The 20,609-nt window shown below is 34.4% G+C and overlaps 1 protein-coding gene across 7 annotated transcripts in view; it reads right to left on the bottom strand.

The window, feature by feature from the left end:
• Nucleotides 1-20,609, bottom strand: part of LOC145673410 (E3 SUMO-protein ligase ZBED1-like) — a 60,374-nt gene that overhangs the window by 32,561 nt on the left and 7,204 nt on the right. For 3 of the 7 annotated variants that reach the window (XM_081743094.1, XM_081743093.1, XM_081743091.1), the window contains exon 2: nt 3,523-3,987. The exons of 2 other annotated variants lie outside the window; for them this stretch is intronic. In XM_081743094.1, coding sequence (XP_081599220.1) covers nt 3,523-3,959 — 437 coding nt within the window. In that variant the 5' untranslated portion in view covers nt 3,960-3,987. 2 more of the 7 variants (XM_081743092.1, XM_081743095.1) reach the window with 2 other exon arrangements.

Here is a 20,609-nt window from a genome sequence, read left to right on the forward strand (position 1 = left end):
GTACGAAGCTACTATTGTAATCGTAATAGGATTAGCCATATTGAGGGCTGAATACCGTTCTATCTGAGTTTTAGCGGGAACGCCGGAATCTAGTTACAAAGGATTTATGATAGGGACAAGCAGTGATGAAAATTTTCCGATTCATAAAAATATACTTCACTTATTCCTACTTCGTTGTTTAGCTGTGATGTGAAGTGCAAAATTTTCTTCTACATTTTTCCGGAAAATTTTCCGTTCTAAACAAATATCAGTGATCAAGTTCCAATTCCTCAGTATTCATAAAGTTGATTTAAATTTTGTATAGAAATGTTAAAAAGTGAAAGATCGTTTAAAGAGTCTGAAAATTTTCATGGCTCAGACAATTTTCAGTACTATGTAGGAACAACTGAAACAATTTCTCATGAATCGAAGAATTGTCTGTCCTGTACAGTGATGAAAATTTTCAGTAAAAGTTTGAAACGGAAAACTTTCCTATTCATAAAAACATATTCTACTTATTAATACATCGTTGTTTAGCCGTGAAGTAAGGTGGAAAATTTTCTTCTATATTTTTCCGGGAAGTTTTCCGTTCTTAACAAATATCAGTGATCAAGTAACAGTTCTTCAGTATTCATAAAATTGATTGAAATCGTGTATAGAAATGTTAAAAAGTGAAAGATCGTTTAAAGAATCTGAAAATTTTCATGGCTCAGACAATTGTCAGTACTATGTAGGAACAAATTAAACTATGTTTTATGAATCGAAAGATTTTGTGTCTTGTATGGAAAACTTGAAGAACTTTTTATGAGTTTGGAAAATTTTCATCATTTTGAAGCAAAAAGTAAAACAACTTTTTGTGAATGGGAAAGTTTTATTGCTCTGTAAAAACAAATGAAAGGCATTTTCATGAATCGGAAAATTCCCATCACGATGTAGAAACAAATGAAAACACTTTTCATAATCCAGACAATTTTGGATATTATGTATAGTGATGTTTGGTGGAAAATTTTCCATTATATTTAACAGCACATTCAGCTATAAAATTCAATTCCTGTAGAGGAAAGTTAGACAGCAACAAATTATCATTTTCCAATTAGCTTTCGGGAACCAGAAAATTTTCTAATATTTCAAGTTGGGAAGTAAAAATATACAGTGTTTCTTTCTCTCTCTCTCTGTGTGTGTGTGTTTGTGTGTGCGTGTAAAGTGCAGGGAACATACATCGAGTTCGTAGAGAACAAGTATCCCATTCCAATATTTAAAATGTAACAAGAAATTGAAAAGAAACCTTTGTGAATTTATCAATTTCAGAAACAGAAAATTCCACTACTTTTTCACATGTAGGCCTGCCTATGTAATGAAATAACTACATAAAAATTCCTTATGAAGATTATGTTTGTAACAGAAAATAATCTTCATAATATTCAGAAAATGATTTTATTGTGTTTAACACTCGTAAGTCAAAACTTCAGTATAGGAATTTTGTATAATCAACACCTTAGAGCAGATATTTGTATTGTAAAACTACCATTATTATGTATAAAAATATATTAGAAATAATGACGAATCGATAGAACAAGTATATAAGAAATATCTGATTTATTTTGTAAATTAAAATGAAATTACTTGCTTTTAGAACGCAGCGCTAATAGTGGTGCTTTTTATGTTTCTTTTATTATTTTATTGGAAGAACAACTACAGAAATCAGCGTCCTTATTAGTTATATTTCACTTTCTCTTCTGCTTGAATATATGAATAAATAAATGTTTATTTCCATAAAATGGTCAGTATTTGCTTTCATGAGTTACTTAAACTCGAATTTTGGGTAGTCGAAAATTTACAGTAGGCACTTCATATTATATCTACTTATTTATAAATGTTACAGTATGTAAATCTATAAAAGTAGTAAAGCTATGAGAAAACCGTCTTATGCGTATTAAATTGACGAAATCTAATATTGTAAGATCAAAAGTGGAGTCTGAGGGAAGAACGCATTGAAGTTTTCGAAACAAATGAAGAATTGTATGATTTTCACTTCATGAAACTTTTAAGACAATATTTATTACCAATACATTTTACGGCTAAACAACGATGTAGGAATAAGTGGAGTATGTTTTTATGAATCGGAAAATATTCATGACTTTTAATTAACTGAAATTTTAAATAATACAATGGGATATTTGTACCCTACGAACTCAATGTATGTTCTCTGCACTTTGTATACACACACACACACAGAGAGAATGGGGAAGAGAGAGAGGAGTTGAATTAAGTTGATTTTGAGTTAAACGTCCCTTTCAGCAGCGAGACTATATAAGACGTGACCAACTTATTAACATGAAATCCGAACTACATGAGCTCCCGCTGGGAATCGAAGCCAGCTCTTCCATGCCAAAGGCGCATATGCTAACCGCTTAGCAACGAAGGAGCTCGCAGATGAAAAGAGAGAGAGAAACACTGTGTAAAATTTTACTTCCCAACTTGAATATTAGAAAATTTTTCGGTTCCCGAAAGCGAATTGGAAAATTATAATTTGTTGCTAACTTTCCCCTACAGAAATTCAATTTTGTAGCTGAATATGCAGCTAAATATAGTAGAAAATTTTCCAACTAACATCACTATACATAGTATCCAAAATTTTCCGGCTTATGAAAATTCGTTTCATTTATTTCTACAGATCAATAAAACTTTCCGATTCAGAAAAAGTTGTTTTACTTTTTGCTTCAAAATGATGAAAATTTTCCGACTCATAAAAAGTTCTTCAATTTTTCCATATGAGAGAGAAAATATTTCGATTCATGAAAAATTGTTTAACTTGTTCGTACATACTACTGAAAATTGTCTGAGTCATGAAAACTTTCAGCTTCTTTAAACGATCTTTCACTTTTTAACATTTCTATACATGAATTTAACCAATTTTATGATTGCTGAGGAATTGTAACTTGATTACTATTTTTTTTGAACGGAAAATTTTCCAGAGAAATATAGTGGGTAATTTTCCGGAATGGAATATTTTCCACCTCACATCACTAGGAACAAGTAAACACTTAGATCTTGACCTTGGAGGAAATAATTGGTTATGTTATTGGAATAGAAAACATACTACTGAATTATCAACCAATAAAACACACATACTTCCTATTGCAGTTAGTGTTTCACAAGAGTCCTATTAAATAATATTGAGATTTGACAGCACTTTAAAGTATTACTCATTGATTGTTTTATTTAAAAGCGCTTTTTTTATGAGTAGAATTGCTCTTGGCATTACTGAGTTGCTTATCACTATTCAATTATAACACTCAAAGCTTGCTGTAAGGAGGAAGTTTTTAGTGATTTATCGTTACGTTTGGAAACTTATTTCACTGCCGAACTGTCTCACCTCAAACCTACCTAAGCATTAGCTTGCGTTGTTTTATGTATTCAAATGTTTGCAACCCCATTAACTCTGTTGAAATTATACGAAACGAATATTTAAATAAGTATTGCAAGGGTTCAAAAGAAATATTTATATAGACATGACTGAGGAAATAAACGGATTAAACTTACCTGAGGGCCTGAGGATTGTTATCTGTCTCTCGATCACCATTCTCTTCAACGTCCTCTCTGTGATAGATTTCACCTTCAATACGGACAGAATTGTCACTGCTTAACTGGTTTGTATTGCGTATAAAATCGGAAGACTTCGGCTTGATGTCACTCTGAAAACGTTTGGTTATTACAAGTACTTCAGCTGTTGATAAACATTTGTCCACACATATATCTTTCGAATTTAGTTTCCAATCTGACATTGTTTCATCCTGATTACCTTCTGAAGCGATGTTTTTTCCTTCCATTGCACCTTCTGGTTCCTTACAATCCAAAAGTATTGCAAGAGGATCTTTATCATCATTTGTGTTACTAGTATATAGTTTATAATTACATTCCTCAAATGCCTCGTTTTCCGTTTTTACTTCAACTTTAATAGGAACGTTTTTTGTTTTCATTTCAATTTTTACGAGTGAAGTTCAAATACTGAAAAAAAAATTGCTAGCTAGAGACGGTTCACGCTGGACATTAGAAACTTCAGTACTAAATGTTAAAGGAAAACAAACAAATCTGAAAACAACAAGAAAAATATTATTTATTTTAACCAAATTTATGAATGTGCCGGGAGTAGGGGGTTCGGAATTCGATTCTGTATTCCGGAATTCATCTAATTCCGGAATGTTCCGGAATTTCGGAATTCCGGAACGTTCCGAAATTCCGGAATGTTTCGAAACTCCGAAATGTTCCGCAAATTCCGTAACATTCCAAAAGTTTGGAATTGTGGAATGCTCAAAAGTATGAATTTCGGAACTGTTTTCAAGACTGAAATTTTGAAGCTCACTGTTGATTCTTGAGTCGTAATATTAATATTAGTTCGAAGTTTGAATATAAAAGTTCGAAACACTCCTGAGGCAATGGTTCTCAAACATTGTTACAAAGGTTTAATCCCACAAATTTACTCGCAAATACTTTCTCGTTTTCACTTTGGTATCTATGGAATATAGTAGTAACATGTCTTAAACAGTTATGCATTCTCGTATTTACAATTATTGGAATAAGGTACAGCATTTTATCTTTATCTTTTACATTTTTTTTTCAATCATTGCCATTTTGTATTTTGAAGTACCAACAAGGAAACAACTTACATGTTTGGCATTTAGTTCCAAAATATTTGTTTTACTATTAAGCAAACAATACAAGAGCACACGAAACATTTGTAGTCATGTCATTTGGAATTATATTAATGAACTTTTAATCTGAAGTACAAGGAGTGCACATGAGTAATACATAATTGTGAAAATTTTGACAACTGAAACCCTGAAATGGTATAACTGATGCTACCTGAGACGTCATCAAATAATGCAACAAAAATGTAAAAGTAAATTACTATTGAAAGAAAAAGCAAAATTTCTGTGCTACAAAATAATACTGTTAGAGAACAATGATGTGGATAAAATATTATAATAGCATGTATTAAATGTCTAATTTTCATATAAATGCCCAGATGATTTTTTTTTTTTTAAATTAGGGGAAAGTAGACTTTAGACGATATTAGACAAGGCAATTATGTATGCAAAATTAGGAGGCATGCATTCAAATTATTTCCTGTAATAAAAATTAGAATTCAACTTTCCATGGTAGATTGCACATGTTCTATCTGCAAACAAGGTGAAATACGTGCAATTTACTATGGAAAGTTGAATGTTAATTATTATTACACGAAATAATTCGAACGCATGACTCTTAGCATGCAAGATTGCATAGAAAATTGCATCGCATAAAATGGGCTTTAGGGACTTTTAGCTTAACAAACTTCTTTTATCTCACTAATCTTTTTTATCTGATTTATTTGAAAAATCAGGAGAAAGAAAGTTTTCGCCAACTTTTCTACTCAAGGAAAGTAAGACAATTTTTGTAAAGATCAATTTACGTGAAATACAAATAGTTTTTGATACAAATTAATTATTTCGTAAGAGCGAAATATGAACATTAGGTTAATACTTTTAATGTGAATATTAACATTTACGAAATGATTTCTTTCATTTTTAACTTTTACCATCGCTACTTACAATTTCGGGTATACTAATTGAACATTTACCTTTCTTGTTGTTAGTCATTGGTGCAGACCCTTTCATCTGAATGCATAACTACCCTTCATATTGCAGCTTTGTATGAAAATGTACATATTCTGTTGGCTTGTATCAATGTAATTGTTTAAAGAAAGTAACATGCTTTTACATCAGAATTTCACAACATTGATAATATATTGGTGATTAATACAATTTCTCAACAAACCAATTTTAAATGTTTTTCACTCACAGAATTCATTTATCACCTTAAATAAAATTTTGATTAGTAGAGTTAGAACTAATCTTCATACGTAGGTTCCAATGCTTAGTATTTAACTGATAGACACCTTTATTTAGTTAGTTATTCAAATAAGTGTCGCAGGACAAGAAAAGAGTAGCGCGTACATGTGAATAATTATAAGATATTATGTAAAGTTTGCACCTCTATTCGATTTACTCTCGTTGTACATTTTGACAAGTTATGCAAATAATGCTTGATAAAGCTTTCATTAAAAAAAACAGCAGTAGCATCATGATTATAGAAGTTACAAAAAACATTAAACAGTAATCCCTTGTTCTAAGAAATTTTTTGCTGCTTACAGCATGCAGTATACTAAATACAATACAAGAGATGCATTATTAATTTTAGCTTTGCGTGATTTGAACCTGAAATATGAAATACTGATTCTAGTTTCCAAAAAGTTCATGTAACATCAATAATGCATATTTTTACATAACACGGGCAGCAGCATAATGACTGTACATTTATATATCTGAAGATAAAAGAATATTAAACACTATTTTGTAACAAATTATGTAAGATACTAAACGGTACCACAATAATATCTGCCTACCAGCTATAACATCATAGTATTAAACTGTCATTACAAATTACTAGAATTTTGTGGTGTTATGAAACAACTTTATTGAATTTTGACTGGTTGAGTTTAAACTTGAATGACTAAATTTGAATTTAGTTTTATTTTTAGGCAACTAAGGCTAAAAATAAAAATAAAACTCTCGCGCGAGAGGCGTAGGTGTAAAGATGTAGAAAGGCAGAGTCCTGGCCGTACAGCTTTATATGTAACTTTTGAATAGTTCGTAATAGTTAGTCCTGATGAGACGATCCATGACCTCAGTGCTTTCTTTTCCCATATTATCTCTACTTTATTAATTAATAAAAGTTAAGATTTTTCTCTTATTTTGATTTTTCGCCATGCCATTTTGATTTTTCTTTTTCCGCAATTAAAATATATTTTTACTATCTATATTTGCAAGTAAGAAGGTAGTAATATTATGCATTTTGTAATTAAAAAAAAATGCTAATTAATTACTAATTTATTTTTTTACTTTTCAGCTCAACGACGGAAATTCAAAAGTAATTCTTCCTCTATGGCTTAAAAAATGCAAAGCCTCATTTACAAACACTCGTCTAATATTATTTTTTTTAAATTACGTGATCCTTGATTAATTCAATTAAATATTAGACGAGTGTTTGTACACACAGCTTTCCAAATTACTTTAAGTCATAGAGGAAGGTAGACTTAATTTCTATAGGGTTGGTTGTTTTAATTTCCTTTGCTGAGCTGAAAAGTAATAAGTTAAATTTACAATTAGTTAGCAATCATCTTGTAATTCAGAGGCGTACACAGGGGGTGGGTAATGGGGTCCGTACCCCCCCCCCCCCGAAATCCCGACTTTTTTGTAAATGTAATCTACTTTTAGGGACAATTTTAGAAATGTTTATAAATTCTAGCCTCAAATTTTATTTGGACCCTCGGAAACGCTTTAGATCCCTCCCGAAATAAATTCCTGCGTACGTCCCTGTTGTAATTGCTTAATATATTATATATATATATTTGCAAAATTTGTACTTTCTTACAATTATAAACGCTAGAAAATGTTTTAATTACGGGAAAAGAAAAAATCACAATGGTGGCAAATATTCCCTTAAGGCATATAAAAAACCAACTATTACGATAATTCAAATCCTTTACTGGAGTGGAAAGTTAATTTCATGAATCGTTGTTAAAAGTAACATGGGCGTACCAAGCTTTCCCATAACACCACAGAATTACTACATCCTATGAAGATTCTCAAATGTTAATTAAAGAATGCGTTTTAACTTAACATACTTAAAGAACTTTTGGAACAATGGATTTGTTCATGGACAAAAATATCAACTGCTCGGCATGTTCAGGTGTAGGAGAGTGTCTGTGGTCTGTCACTACATTACCTCCACAACTAAATACTCTTTCACTAGGTACACTTGTGGCAGGAGTGCTCAAATATTTTTTTGCCAACTGTGCTAACCTGGGGAGTAGAGAAGAATGATTTTTCCACCAAGTAAATGGATCTTCTTCCAATTCAGCATTTCCAAGATTTAAGTATCTATTCATTTCAACGATTTCACTTTGTTCAACAGTACCTTGTTCAACTTTTTTGCGTTTCAAGTAGCTTCTTCGGAACGTTTCTTTGAACAGTACCAGAGTTATCTTTTATGGCAATATCTTTTAATTCTGCTAAAACAGCTGCCTTCACTACATCGACATCGTTACCTGCTGGTTCAATTTTAAATCTTGGGTCGAAAAAGGAACAAATCTTAAGAAGTGAAGGATTCTGGTTTCTTCCTTGGTGTCACACCTATCATGCAAGGGTTCTAAAATTAACTTTTTCATATGAACTTGAACATCTTTCAAAGCCAGTTTCAGTACCACTTCACTACCTTCTTCTTCTTCTTGAAGAGAATCATAACACGACAAGTAAGTCTCGCTGGACGTAAGCATTTGTTCATCATCATCATCATCATCTGCTTGAAATTCACTATTTACTTGCTCATAAAGAGGACGGATTGCTGAAGCTGTCACTGATTTTTCAGCAGACATATTGTCACTCAGCATCTGTAGGGGTAAAATTAGCGATAAAATCGTCTCTAGAAGCTTAACTTCTTTCTGTTGCAGAATAAGAGACCTATGTTTTGTCTGGGAAAGGAACTTGGCGAGTGCAGCCTGTTGTTCTATAACAAACTGAATCAATGGAATAAGAGACCACCACCTTCTCGGTGTCACTGATGGTATCATTTTATATTGTAGTCCTAAAGCTTCTTGTTCCTTTTGTAAAGCACGTTTCATTTTATGACTATGACTGATGATTCCCCTGATTTTTTTTATCTTCTCGATAACTCCACCTGTGGGTTGTTCTTTAAAAGCGTTAGTTACTCCAATATTTAATGTGTGACCGAAACAATTCAAATGGCGGTAAGCACTTAATTCACCAATGGCTTTAACAATGTTAGATCCGTTGTCCGTTGTTACACAAGAAACCTTTTCCTGCGGTATTCCCCACAACTCCAGGTTGTAATTCAAGGCACTCAGAAGATTTGCTGCAGTGTGATCAACATCCAGAGAAGTACAGTTGAGATAATAACTCTTCATTTCAAAGCTGCTGTTAATAAAGTGCGCGGTAACAGCCATAAACGGATGTTCGGAGGCCGACGTCCAACAGTCTGTTGTTAGCGCAACGTTATTAGCGTCTGTCAATTCAACTTTTAGTAATTCTGACGTTGCATTGTACAAAGCAAGTATTTTGGATTCAGCAAAACACTTCCTGCCAAGTACGTGAAAATTAGGACATAACACTGACATTAGATGCTTGAAACCGTCTTTCTCAACTGCTGAATAAGGCATCATATCAATTGCAAGCCAATATGCAACAGCATTCCGATACTTTTCATTTGTTTTACTATCCGGAAGGCGAAAATGAGTGAGCTGTGTCTATGTCTTCCCGGAAATGCTAATTGGTTCCATTGAACGGGAAACGTTCTCCGGCTGAGCGCTGGAAGTTGAGGGAAGTACTATGTCACTGTAACAGAGAAAGAGAGGACATGGAGTGAAATGTTTCCTTCCAGCATGACAGAGCTGAAAACTCACAGAATCATAACGCTCCAATTTGTATCTTTACACACACAGTAACCAGTTCTTGGATATTTGGATGGCCCAGAGCTAGAGGTGACTTAGCGCCATCAAAGAAGTTTGAATAAATGAGAGTTAAAGTTTATATATGCCATGCAGACTTTCATGTCAGTTTCGCCGTGTTGCAAATAGTGGGTTCTTGCCCACAGAATATATAATTCAAAATCCATTTCACTGCATAACTCAAAATGTCCCTCTGCGACGCGTAGTCACCTGTGTCACCAAGCCGTTCCATTTTAGTATTAAATTGTAACGTAATCTTTACATCTTTGTGGAAAACTTAATGGACTGTAAGTAGCATAGCGTGGGGAACAGAAACGTTTATTCTTTCAATTACAACTCGCTTATTATTATAGGCTATCCCTAAATTCGTGTTAATTTTATTGTAGTACTACACAAGGCTGATCAAAGCCAGGCCAGTGCAATCTGGATTAAACTTAGACGAAGGTGAAGTTTTGTGTTGTAGCAAAATAGGACCACGGGTATTAAGGGATGCTGAGTTACAGGATCAGAGATTAAAATCCTTTTTTTAGTTACAAGATTCCAATGTTACATGGAAAAATATACATCGCTGGTAGCAATAATTGGCATATGTGCTTACATTATATTGCTAAATAGTTGAACAATGACAAATATTCGTAACCGAATCCAGTGACCACTAGCATATCTCGTGCCATCTTTGTGGAGATAGCTTCTTTACGACAGATCATCTAACAAAATTAATGCAATTGAAGAAGGTAAGATGCCATAATACATGCATAAAAGATCTATCAAAATTTTCATTTTAGCTAAAAGGGAACACAACGTTACCACTCTCCCACTTCCCCGCCCCCCTCTTGCGCAAAGAGTCGCAAGATACTGGTGTCCAACTGGCAGGAAAACTTGCTAGGCGTAAAAGAGAGAAATCTATTTAAAATTTACTTGACTTTTGGCACCGAGTGGGCGTTTAAGAGCTATTCGTACAGAGAAATTAAACTAACACTAATTTTTACCATTTTTCTGTAATATCTTCAAATTTGATGAAAATAGTCGAAAAGTGAAAAGCGGGTCGCCTAGATAATATTATTTTGCATGCGATATCGTTACCACGAGTCACTTAGTTTCTCTTGTTTCGCAGCCACTTAGAAACCCCCAAGCATATGGCAGGCCTACAAATGAGTTCAAAATGAAAGAAACTAAGTGACTCTTGGTAATGATATCATATGCAAAATAATATTGCCTAGGAGGCCCGCTTTTCACTTTTCAGTTATTTTATTCTGTTTTGAAGATAATACAGAAAAACGGTAAAATTAGCGGTAGTTTAATTCCGCGGTACGAAGGGCTCTTAAGTAGCCTCACAAAGAAATCAGCACGGCTGAAGTAAGAAATCTATCGTTTCTTGCTGTGTGGATGTGAAAATTCAGTGATACTCAGTTTTCATGAAACGGACTTGAACAGGTTTTCCAAAATTTACGAAGTTACCAAATAACAAATTCAGTGATTTTGCTGTGCATATGTGCGTACCAGAAATGGAGTGAGTCAGTGGGTCAACAGCGTGTAACCCACGGCGATCCACCGTGACCCACTGCGACCAACCAACCACTATGATCCACTGCGACGTACCACCAACCGTGACCCACTGCGACCCACCACACACCATGACCCACTGCGACCTACCGACTCAGTCTGATCTACCGACTCACTCTGCTCACTGCATTGTAGACAGTATCTTCTGAAAACTGGTAAATTTGTCTGCGTTTTACTTTCAAGACTTCCATTTCCCTTCTTTTTCCATTTGTTTCTGTCTACTTACCTGAGGTGAGTATAACTAAGTGAAAAAAGAACTTCAGGCACTTTCGGATATTGATATTCGTAATTGTAATAATACAAATAGGACTTATACTACTACTTGGCTTTCGAGGCCTCTGAGTTTTTAGACGAGCTAACTACTGGAAAAAAATACATTTTTAAATCACTGCTATATATAAATTATTATATAAAAAAATGAATCTAAATATGTGTGCCTGATCATCACGGCAAATTGCAAAGTCAAACTAAATGACTTTTGGTATATAGTTAGGCCTTAATCCAAACTGGGATGTTATATTCCTTTGAATATAATACATATCATAAGAAGGTAGTGGGGATCCGAATTTTTTCGAAAAAAAATTAAGTATCTCGCAAGCCGTTAAAATTACGGAACTGAAATTCAGTGTATTAGCTCTCTAATAAAAAAAAGAATGTGTCCTAGCATTTTTTATAAATTCTCCTTTATGGGAGGGGGACTTTCTATATATGGAAAATTGATAGTTGGTTTGTAAAAATGATCGAAAACGATCGATATTAGTTGAGATAATATTCAGAAACAAAAAATACAGTGCTTCGCTTCATACATCCATGCTTTCTACTATAATAATTGCTGAAGCTTATGTTTACTATATGGAGCGTTAACAGCATGTGGCAATCAACTCATAAAAGTTGTGAGAAAAATATACATGAAATTTGTACTGTAAGCTTAATTACACGGAAATTTTAAGTTTGGATTGTACGCATTTGTAAAATTGTACATTTTTTTTTCCTTTACGTTGGTCTGCTTACCTTGATTTGGGACTTTCAAATTTCATCCTTTTTTCCACTGAAAAGTATCGATAATTCAATAAGGAAATAATTATACTATGATCATTTAATTGAAATTAATCGTAATTTGGCCCATGACAAGCAGCAGTGTGGTAATTGAAGGGAAGAAGGGGGAAATTCCCAGGCACCTCTGAACACTTCCCAGGATCCTCTTTCCCTTTTGCTTTCTAGGAGCAGGGAACTTGGTAATGTCATCAAAACTTCATGTGTAATTACAAAAATTAAATTTATAAACAAATAAGAAATCACCAGTTTATCAGGCTTTAATTGATAATTTATGCACATGATTCCCTATCGAAGGTGTGGTAGATGATGTTTCTGTTCTCCATGACTCGACATTGCCAACTGACATGGTCAATATGGAAAAGATGCTGTATGGCGATAGAGAGATGATATTACTTGCTGAATATTTCAGAACTGACCGACAAGCAAATTGTCGATGAGGAGTTGCAGAAATAGAAGTATTATCAATTTCCACGACAGAGTGCGAACGGGGATTTCCTGTTATGAATTTACAGATGATTGATATTAGAAATAGACTAAGTGCTCAAACATTGTCTAACTTGTTGTTCACCAATATTAATGGCCCACTGTTAGATAAGCTCAAAGTAGACGAGCTAATTATTGTTTGGCTGAAGGATAGCCTTCATTCCGCTGCGGATGATTTACCACGAAAAAATTCTGGAGGGCAACAGGAAAGAAACCCGATTTCGGATTTGTTTTAAGGTGGCAAATTACGAGTTATGGAAAATGTATACTTATATTACTAATGGCTTATTTGTGTTATTCAACTTTGTACCTCATTTTTAATAAGTCCATTCTTTGCGTTTTATAAACTAGAAGGTAATCTACTTTGAAAATGAAATGAAATCTTTAAGTTTTACGTCTGACAGTTAAGCCGGTCAGGCTAAAGGAGATGGTGATGATGAGAAATGAATGAAATGGTGGAATGAAGAAAGTGGGAGGAACCGGGAGAACCCTGAGAAAACTCACGAGCACGGTGTTTGTCCACCACAAATTCCACACGATGCGAGCTAAGATCGAACCAGGAACCTCAAGCACCGGAGGTGAACGCGATACCACTGACACCGCGCCCCCATAAACTACTTTGAATAAATATTCATAACAATTGCAATTATGCATTTTGTAACTTACTTTAACTTGGTGTTCTGGTGAAATTACGAGTATATTTTATGGAGATGTTCTCACAGAGTGTACCCGAGATCCTTTAATAGCTATGAAAAACTAATTTTTCAAGTCTTTTGTGAGAAAAATACTGTGAACTGAGGAATCACAACCTTTTCCATATTGTACAGGGGTATTTTCCTGCGAATAGAAATTTCTTTTGGAAATAGTTGAGAAATTAAGACTTGCAAGAATACTCTCCTAATATAATGTTTTAGGCACATACTAATTTCCTCTCACTTCGATTTTCTTCAATTTTCACACTGACAAACACTACCATTTTATATCGTAAAGGTCAGATCAACCGTTATTGTAACAGAGTGGTGCTTGAGCGATTGACTCTAGAAATTTGAACTCCGATTAGTGACAATTTCGTTTTTTTTTTTTTTTTTTTTTTTTTTTTACAAATGTAAACTCTTTAGTCAGTAAAGAGGCCATGAATTACGTGTCAGAGTTGATAATTGATTTTGGTGAGAGTAGGTTACACTATATGAGAATGGTTCATGGTGGGTGGTGGGTCAGAATGGGTCACGGTGGGTGGTGGGTCAGAGTGGGTCACGGTGGGTGGTGGGTCACGGTGGGTCGTGGGTCACAGTGGGTCATGGTGGGCGGTGATTCAAGTTTTCATTGACCCATGCAAACTGGTGCGTACCACTATAAAACCATCTCTCTCTGTCCTAGTGTGTCTCAGCTGTGACATGCTACTTTATATTGAAAATGAGCTTTTTCCTCACACACCTAGGTGTTTACGTTCCTTTTTTCATTATTATTATTATTATTATTATAAATTTATGACTCTTGAATGACGATTGTCTGAAAGTTGAACAAATGCATTCTTCATGTAAACATAGGTGCCCAAATGTAGGTAAACTTAGTAAAGTGCAGGAGTTCCACTTCAATTATTTTCTAGTATCTTTCTTGACTTTTATCTATTTTCACGAGAGCCTGTAAGTTGATTATTGACTCTTAATTGACAATGTGTGAAATAAAAATTTGCAGTCTGTTGTTTGGAAATATAAATTGATCAGTAAAAATAACGTGAAACAGTAATGGCTCTTTTAGAAACGACCGCTTTATGCAGTTTGAAGAAATAATAATAATAATAATATGAACCTTCAAAAGAGTAATCTGGTCACCTTATGTAAAACATATGAAATTTTACCTGTGGACAATTGAAAGTTCCGCTGTTTCTGCTTCTCCCTCGTCCCGTGGATCATCTTCTGCAGTCTTCAGTCTTTCTTTGCTTCATATTATTGGATGACGCCTTTTTAAGTGCGCAATCATGCAGGTTGTACTGCCACCTTTTATAGGAACAACAGCCGAGCAATTAATAACTGTACACCGTACTTCAGCCTTTCCTTCTATTCGTTTAAAATACTTCCACGTATAAGATTTCATTGTGCTTCTGTTTCGTTGACTGTACTACGAAACCTCCAACTCGTTGTAAAAAGTCTATTACTGCTGGAGAGACTGCGACAGAGTCTAAAAATTCGGGACAGTACAAAACAATGAAAAGAGTTTGCGAATTCCGGTAAGTCCCGAACAACGGAAGAGATCGGGTGAGTACTTCAGAAGTAGTGTACTAGAGCGCACGTGTCCATATGAAAAGCATTCATTACAAGAACGTTGAAATTGGAAGTAGATTGGACACCGGTGACTCAGAGGAGTTCCTCTCCTGTGTATCACTAAAGCATTCACGTGCCTGTGGCTAAGCGTTGATAGGGGTATAACTTACGCTAGGTGTGGTCCAATCCAATGACGGTCTGCCAATTCCATACTCATGTGGTGAACACATACGCTTGTAAGCGTCTACAATTCGGGAAAGTACCGATTCACATAGACCTAGCAAACATTAAAAACAAGCTCACAAGTCAAGCTTTGATTTTGGCGCGATAAATTCGGTGCTTTGGGTACGTCATGTAAATTCGCTTTTACCCCTTGTAGGGTATTATTTCAGATTGTTTAATACAAAAGCGTCTTATTTCCAAAAGGACACTGCTTCATAGCGTATGCTATGCTATGGCATACTGAAATGCCACGAAAACTATACTCTAGTGTTCACGTCATGTTACATATGCACATCAAGCTTTAGTCAACGAAATGATCTATTTGTTCACAAAACGGAAACACCTGACTTAGCAAAATAATATTCTGTGCACTTTTGCAGATTATCACAAATTGAAATGCCAAGCCATTAACCAACTATCAAGAAAAAAAATCTAGCAACAAAGCACGGACGTCGGTGGGTTGGGAATCATGTTCCTCTTTAGATTATTGACAAATAATTTCTACTTCCCTCCCAGTAAGCAGGGGTGTGGGGCCACCGGAAATACTGGTCAAAATTTTTTCAAATATTTCAGACTATCCTATCCCTTTAATTACTGAAAATCGTATTTTCTTTTAAATGATTCCCTGCCCCTCCTTCAGGTACTTATACTTAACAATGGCCATACATCAAAAGATATGCAGTTCAATTTCTTGTTAGGGTTACCTTGTATAAATGGAAAAGGTACAGTCGGTATTCATTTTAAAAAGAATATACAAAGTGGTTTATAAAAAAGGGTGTTTCTTGGAAGATAAACCAAACTAAAGGGAAGAACTAGCTCGAATTTCCATGTTCCGACTTCTGCAACAAAATCACGGAATTTACACTGAATCACTTATGATTGAGACTTTATGGATTACCAGACAAAGTTCCAAATCTTATGCGCAATCGTTCACAGTGAACGGATCTAGAGAATGAAACAAACCAGTTGCCGTGGACCAAAACTCCTTCCTTCAGCACAGCGGAATCAATATCCAGTTTCAAAGCTAAGCTTTGCGCACACCCTTCAGTTCGGGGTAACAGCAAAAATTATTTTTTCAATAAGAAGTTTCGGAATGTTTTGAAATTCCGGAACGTCTTGAAACTGTGTTCCGATTCCGGAAATGGAATTTCCGTTCCGAAAAATTCCGGAATTAGGAACAGCCCTAGCCGGAAGAAAATATCGATAAGTTCTGGCAAGGTTCCAGAACAAAGGTCCCCCTTCCCATTAGCAATAATAAAGACGGAAAAGACGTGCTCACGGGTCTCTAACGCTCCTTCAATCACTATCGTTCGCTTGGCAATACTAAGTGAATTAAATATTAGACTTTGGTACAGAAAGAAAGCAACCTAACTCCAAACTTTTATGGATGGAGTTGTGTTCTAGAATCTTTCCGTAAGTTCCATTTCAGATGAAATTAAGTTTGCGGGGACAATTGTTTATGATCAGACTAGTCATGTAAAATCTACGAGAACTACTATTTTTAATTAACTGAAATTTTGCTGCAACTCGTACGAAAACGTCGATATACCTAAATACCAAACATACAATAACATACCAAAATATCGAAATACTGACCAACATACGTTGTTTTCTTTCTTTTCTTTCTTGTTTAAGCAAAACCTAATACAGTTTTCTTCTACTATACATACAAAAACATTATAAGTCTATGTTATGTTCATGCTGTGTTTGCTAAACATATGTAAATGTCATGAAAGGTCGATTTTTCCTTTTTCTAAAATTTAATTTTCAATAAACTTACGAATTTACATTGTACGATCACTGTTGCATAAGGACAGAAATCGCCAACACTAAAATTTTCTCTGCTACATTACTAGATTACATATCTTAAATACAATAAGATATGAAAAGCAATCATATACACTTTCTACTTAAAAATGGATAAGATTTTCAACAACTACTGTAATATTTTCTAGACAGATTTACTTGTTCTCTGCACCCTTTCGTCTTTGCTCAGACACCAGGTTATCATAAAATAAGTATCGCTTTTCAGAAAACTGGAGACGTAATCACTCAACAGAATGCAACCAAATTTGGTTGAAGCATATTTGGGAACATGAACAAACGATTGGCGTAGAAAGGAAAATCAGTTCCAATCTTCGCCACCAAAGGTAATTGTTTCGCTGTACAACGGCATGTAAGTACAGCATTGATGCTAAACGATAAGGAAGACTGCAAATTATCCCCCTAGGCGCTTACTTACGACTGCAGTGTTTCAGTGATACGTGTTTGAGGGCCACTATGTGCCAGAAATGAATTGAAGGTGATCCGATGGTTTCTTTTTTTCTCTACCACACTCTTTGCCTTGTGTTCAAGGGGTCCCGGGTTCGATTTCCGATGAAGACACACTTGAGCTTTATCCCATGTTACTCGGTAGGTCCGTCATTAGAACGCCATTATCTCATACGGTACTAATCACTAAGCATTTTCCATGCTCAGGGACCTTCACGTCAAAGACTTGCCTTTGGGCACGACTCCACATCACCACCATCGTTCATAACACATCACTACAGCACGGGCTTATTAATAAGAGGGCAAAACAATGCCACGCATCGCACGTGGACATAATTACGGCCTTTCTTTCATTGAATACCTATAATATCATTTGCCTTCCATACCACACTAGTAATGTCCCGGCATTCTCAATCTATAGCGTGCATTACATATATTTTAATTCGTGTTTTATATTTATATTTTTGTTTACTTTCATTTCTGAAAAGTCCAGTTAAGAATTTTGTTTATTTCCTTATACATCTGAAAATCATCATCCATATTGGATTCTGCGAAAGAAAATTGCAACAGGTAACATTGCAATTATTGTAAAATTAATTTATTGTTTGTTACAAGGCCGAAAACATAATGACCATGGTTACGAGCTAAAAGGTATTTGTTCGGGAAGCTAATCTTCCCGAAAGTTCCTCTTCCACCTAAGAATATGCCTTCTAGAGATATTATTAATAAATTTAAGTAACTAACGATTTGGAGACAATTCAAAATTGATGGTTTTACTGAATAAAAATTAAACTGATTTCACATAAACTACTCTAATAACTAATTCCGAGAGAAGTACATTCATATAATACAGTGATGTGTTTGTAAATGTATTAATTGTTTGGCCCTATATATTCTACTCGTTTCCAACACCTCAAAGATAGTATATTAATCTGGTACGGTATTTATGTAGAGCTATGCAGCAACAACTTCATTCAAATGTTAAAAATGTCATTAATTCGAAGAGAGGATCGGTACGTAATTCATGATTTCGGTTTTCTGTAAAGATAATAATGTAGGTGAAAATAAAATGAAAATAAGAAGATCCGTATAGAAAAGGTAGTAAAATAATAAGGAGAATAAAGGAAAATATATAATAATGTGATTTAAGCCTACATAATTATACATAATTAACAATGAAATTTCTGTTGGATGTGGGGAAGAAGAATTAATATAATACTTACCGTGATTATTCTTTCCATGTTGATGTTTTCTCTGCATTAGATTAATTATTATATAAAACTAATAAATAAAAAGCTAGCTCTACAACGTACCTGATAAAAGACAAATAAAAATGGCTACAGCAATTTCTCAGACAATTAAATATACATACGTTTTCCAAGATATCTATACCTACTGGCAAACCTAATTACTACTTACCGGTTAGGATTTATTTATCTGGATCCCTACCAAATACATGCCTTTTAAAAATGAACCTTACCTGGAATTCGTCTGGAACTACCATTACTTTCTGTTTATACCTACCGTTATAAACTGTAACCTAACAAAACAAAACATTACTACTATTAGAGTGATTAATACTTACCTGAAACTCTAACTATAAACTGTCACCATAAGCATAATTAAATTTGGCAAAATTCATTTATTGAGATGTAAAATATGCAAATTTGAAAGTTCATTTGAATATTGAAGTATTATTGTACAAAATTTTGTAAAATAATTCATTCTCCTGCATGTTTGTGATGGAATTTGATAATATTTTTTTTTTTGGTGAAAGAACTATTTGTATGTAATTCTGTTGATATTATTATTACCGACTTTGTTAACCCAGATAAGTCTGGCGTCCTATATGTAGGACACTACGTAGGGTACCACAAAATGGTGTGTACAGTTGTTGTTATTAGTTGATAATAAATTGCAGGCCTGTTCAGTTTTCGAATAGGCCTCAGTCTTTGTGCTGAAACATTGTGCCCGCTTTTCGTGTTTCAGGTTATGTTACACGACGCTGCTTTTTTTTTTTTTTTTTTTTTTTTTTGTAGTTATCAAACAACTGTCACGGATTCCTGCAGCTTGAAACTAGGAAGGTAAGTTACTGTACTAATTAGTTATTTATTTGTAAACTAATGTATGGAAATTAGCTAAAAACTGCTTAAATTTATGCGGAAATTTGTTTTGAATGTATTATGAGTAATCACTATTAAATAAGAACGTAGAACATAGCACTATCCTATATGTAGGTCGCTAGGCTAATATGGATGCATAAGGTATTGTTGTTTTTGCTATACAACCCGGAATATTTTTCAAGAGGCCTGACGCACAACGAGGTCTTAGATATTCTAAATGAAGAGGATGGTTTGATATCTAATGCGGATGCCATCCACACAACACTGCTGCTTCCTACTAATGCATGTGATAACGACACAAAGGAAGATTTCCAGAGATGAAGAAGCGAAAGGTATTGACAATTTGCCGGGAAGTCAACTATTAGCAGACGTGGTGACAATGGCGGCAATCACCCTGCCAGTGAATTCTATGCGTAACGTACAGAGATTTTCACAGAAGAAGAAACGAATTGGGTCGAAAAGCCACATCTACTTTATGTATATAACAAAAGTATGGGAAGTGCAGACCATTCTGATCAAAATGTTCGGCTATATAGGATACCAATTAGAGATAAAAAGTGGTATTTCAGATTATTGTGCCATTTTATTGATGCATGTGTTTAGAATTTGACACTTACACAGATTTGATCACGGCAAGCTTGATGAACTCGATTTTTGGCGAAAAATTGCTTGTGGAAAATGAAATACCCCTGTACCGAAACCCAAAGGCAAACCTTCAAAAGATCTTGACGAAGAAATCCGTTGTGATCATAAAAATCACTGGGTACTAGATCAAGAGGTAAAAAGTTAGACAAGGTGTGGTCTTTGTCACAAGAAGGCAACAATTCGCTGCGTGAAGTGTGATGTACGTTCCCTTGCAAAATGCAACCTTTAGTATCATGCAAAATCAAAAGCAGAACACTATGAGAAAAGGAACAAAAAATAGTTTGTGATTCCTATCATGAAATATAATTACCCAAAAACTTTAGTTATTCCTTTAGAACATAATTAGTCAGATAACATTTAATGTTTTTATTAAGGTTTCTGTGATGTAGCAACAAAATTGTAGTTAACCACAGAACAGGACGCACAAAAAGTGAAATTCAA

This window comes from Thermobia domestica, chromosome 16, assembly GCF_964235325.1.
Source record: "Thermobia domestica chromosome 16, izTheDome1.hap1.1, whole genome shotgun sequence".
NCBI classification, from domain to species: Eukaryota; Metazoa; Arthropoda; class Insecta; order Zygentoma; family Lepismatidae; genus Thermobia; species Thermobia domestica.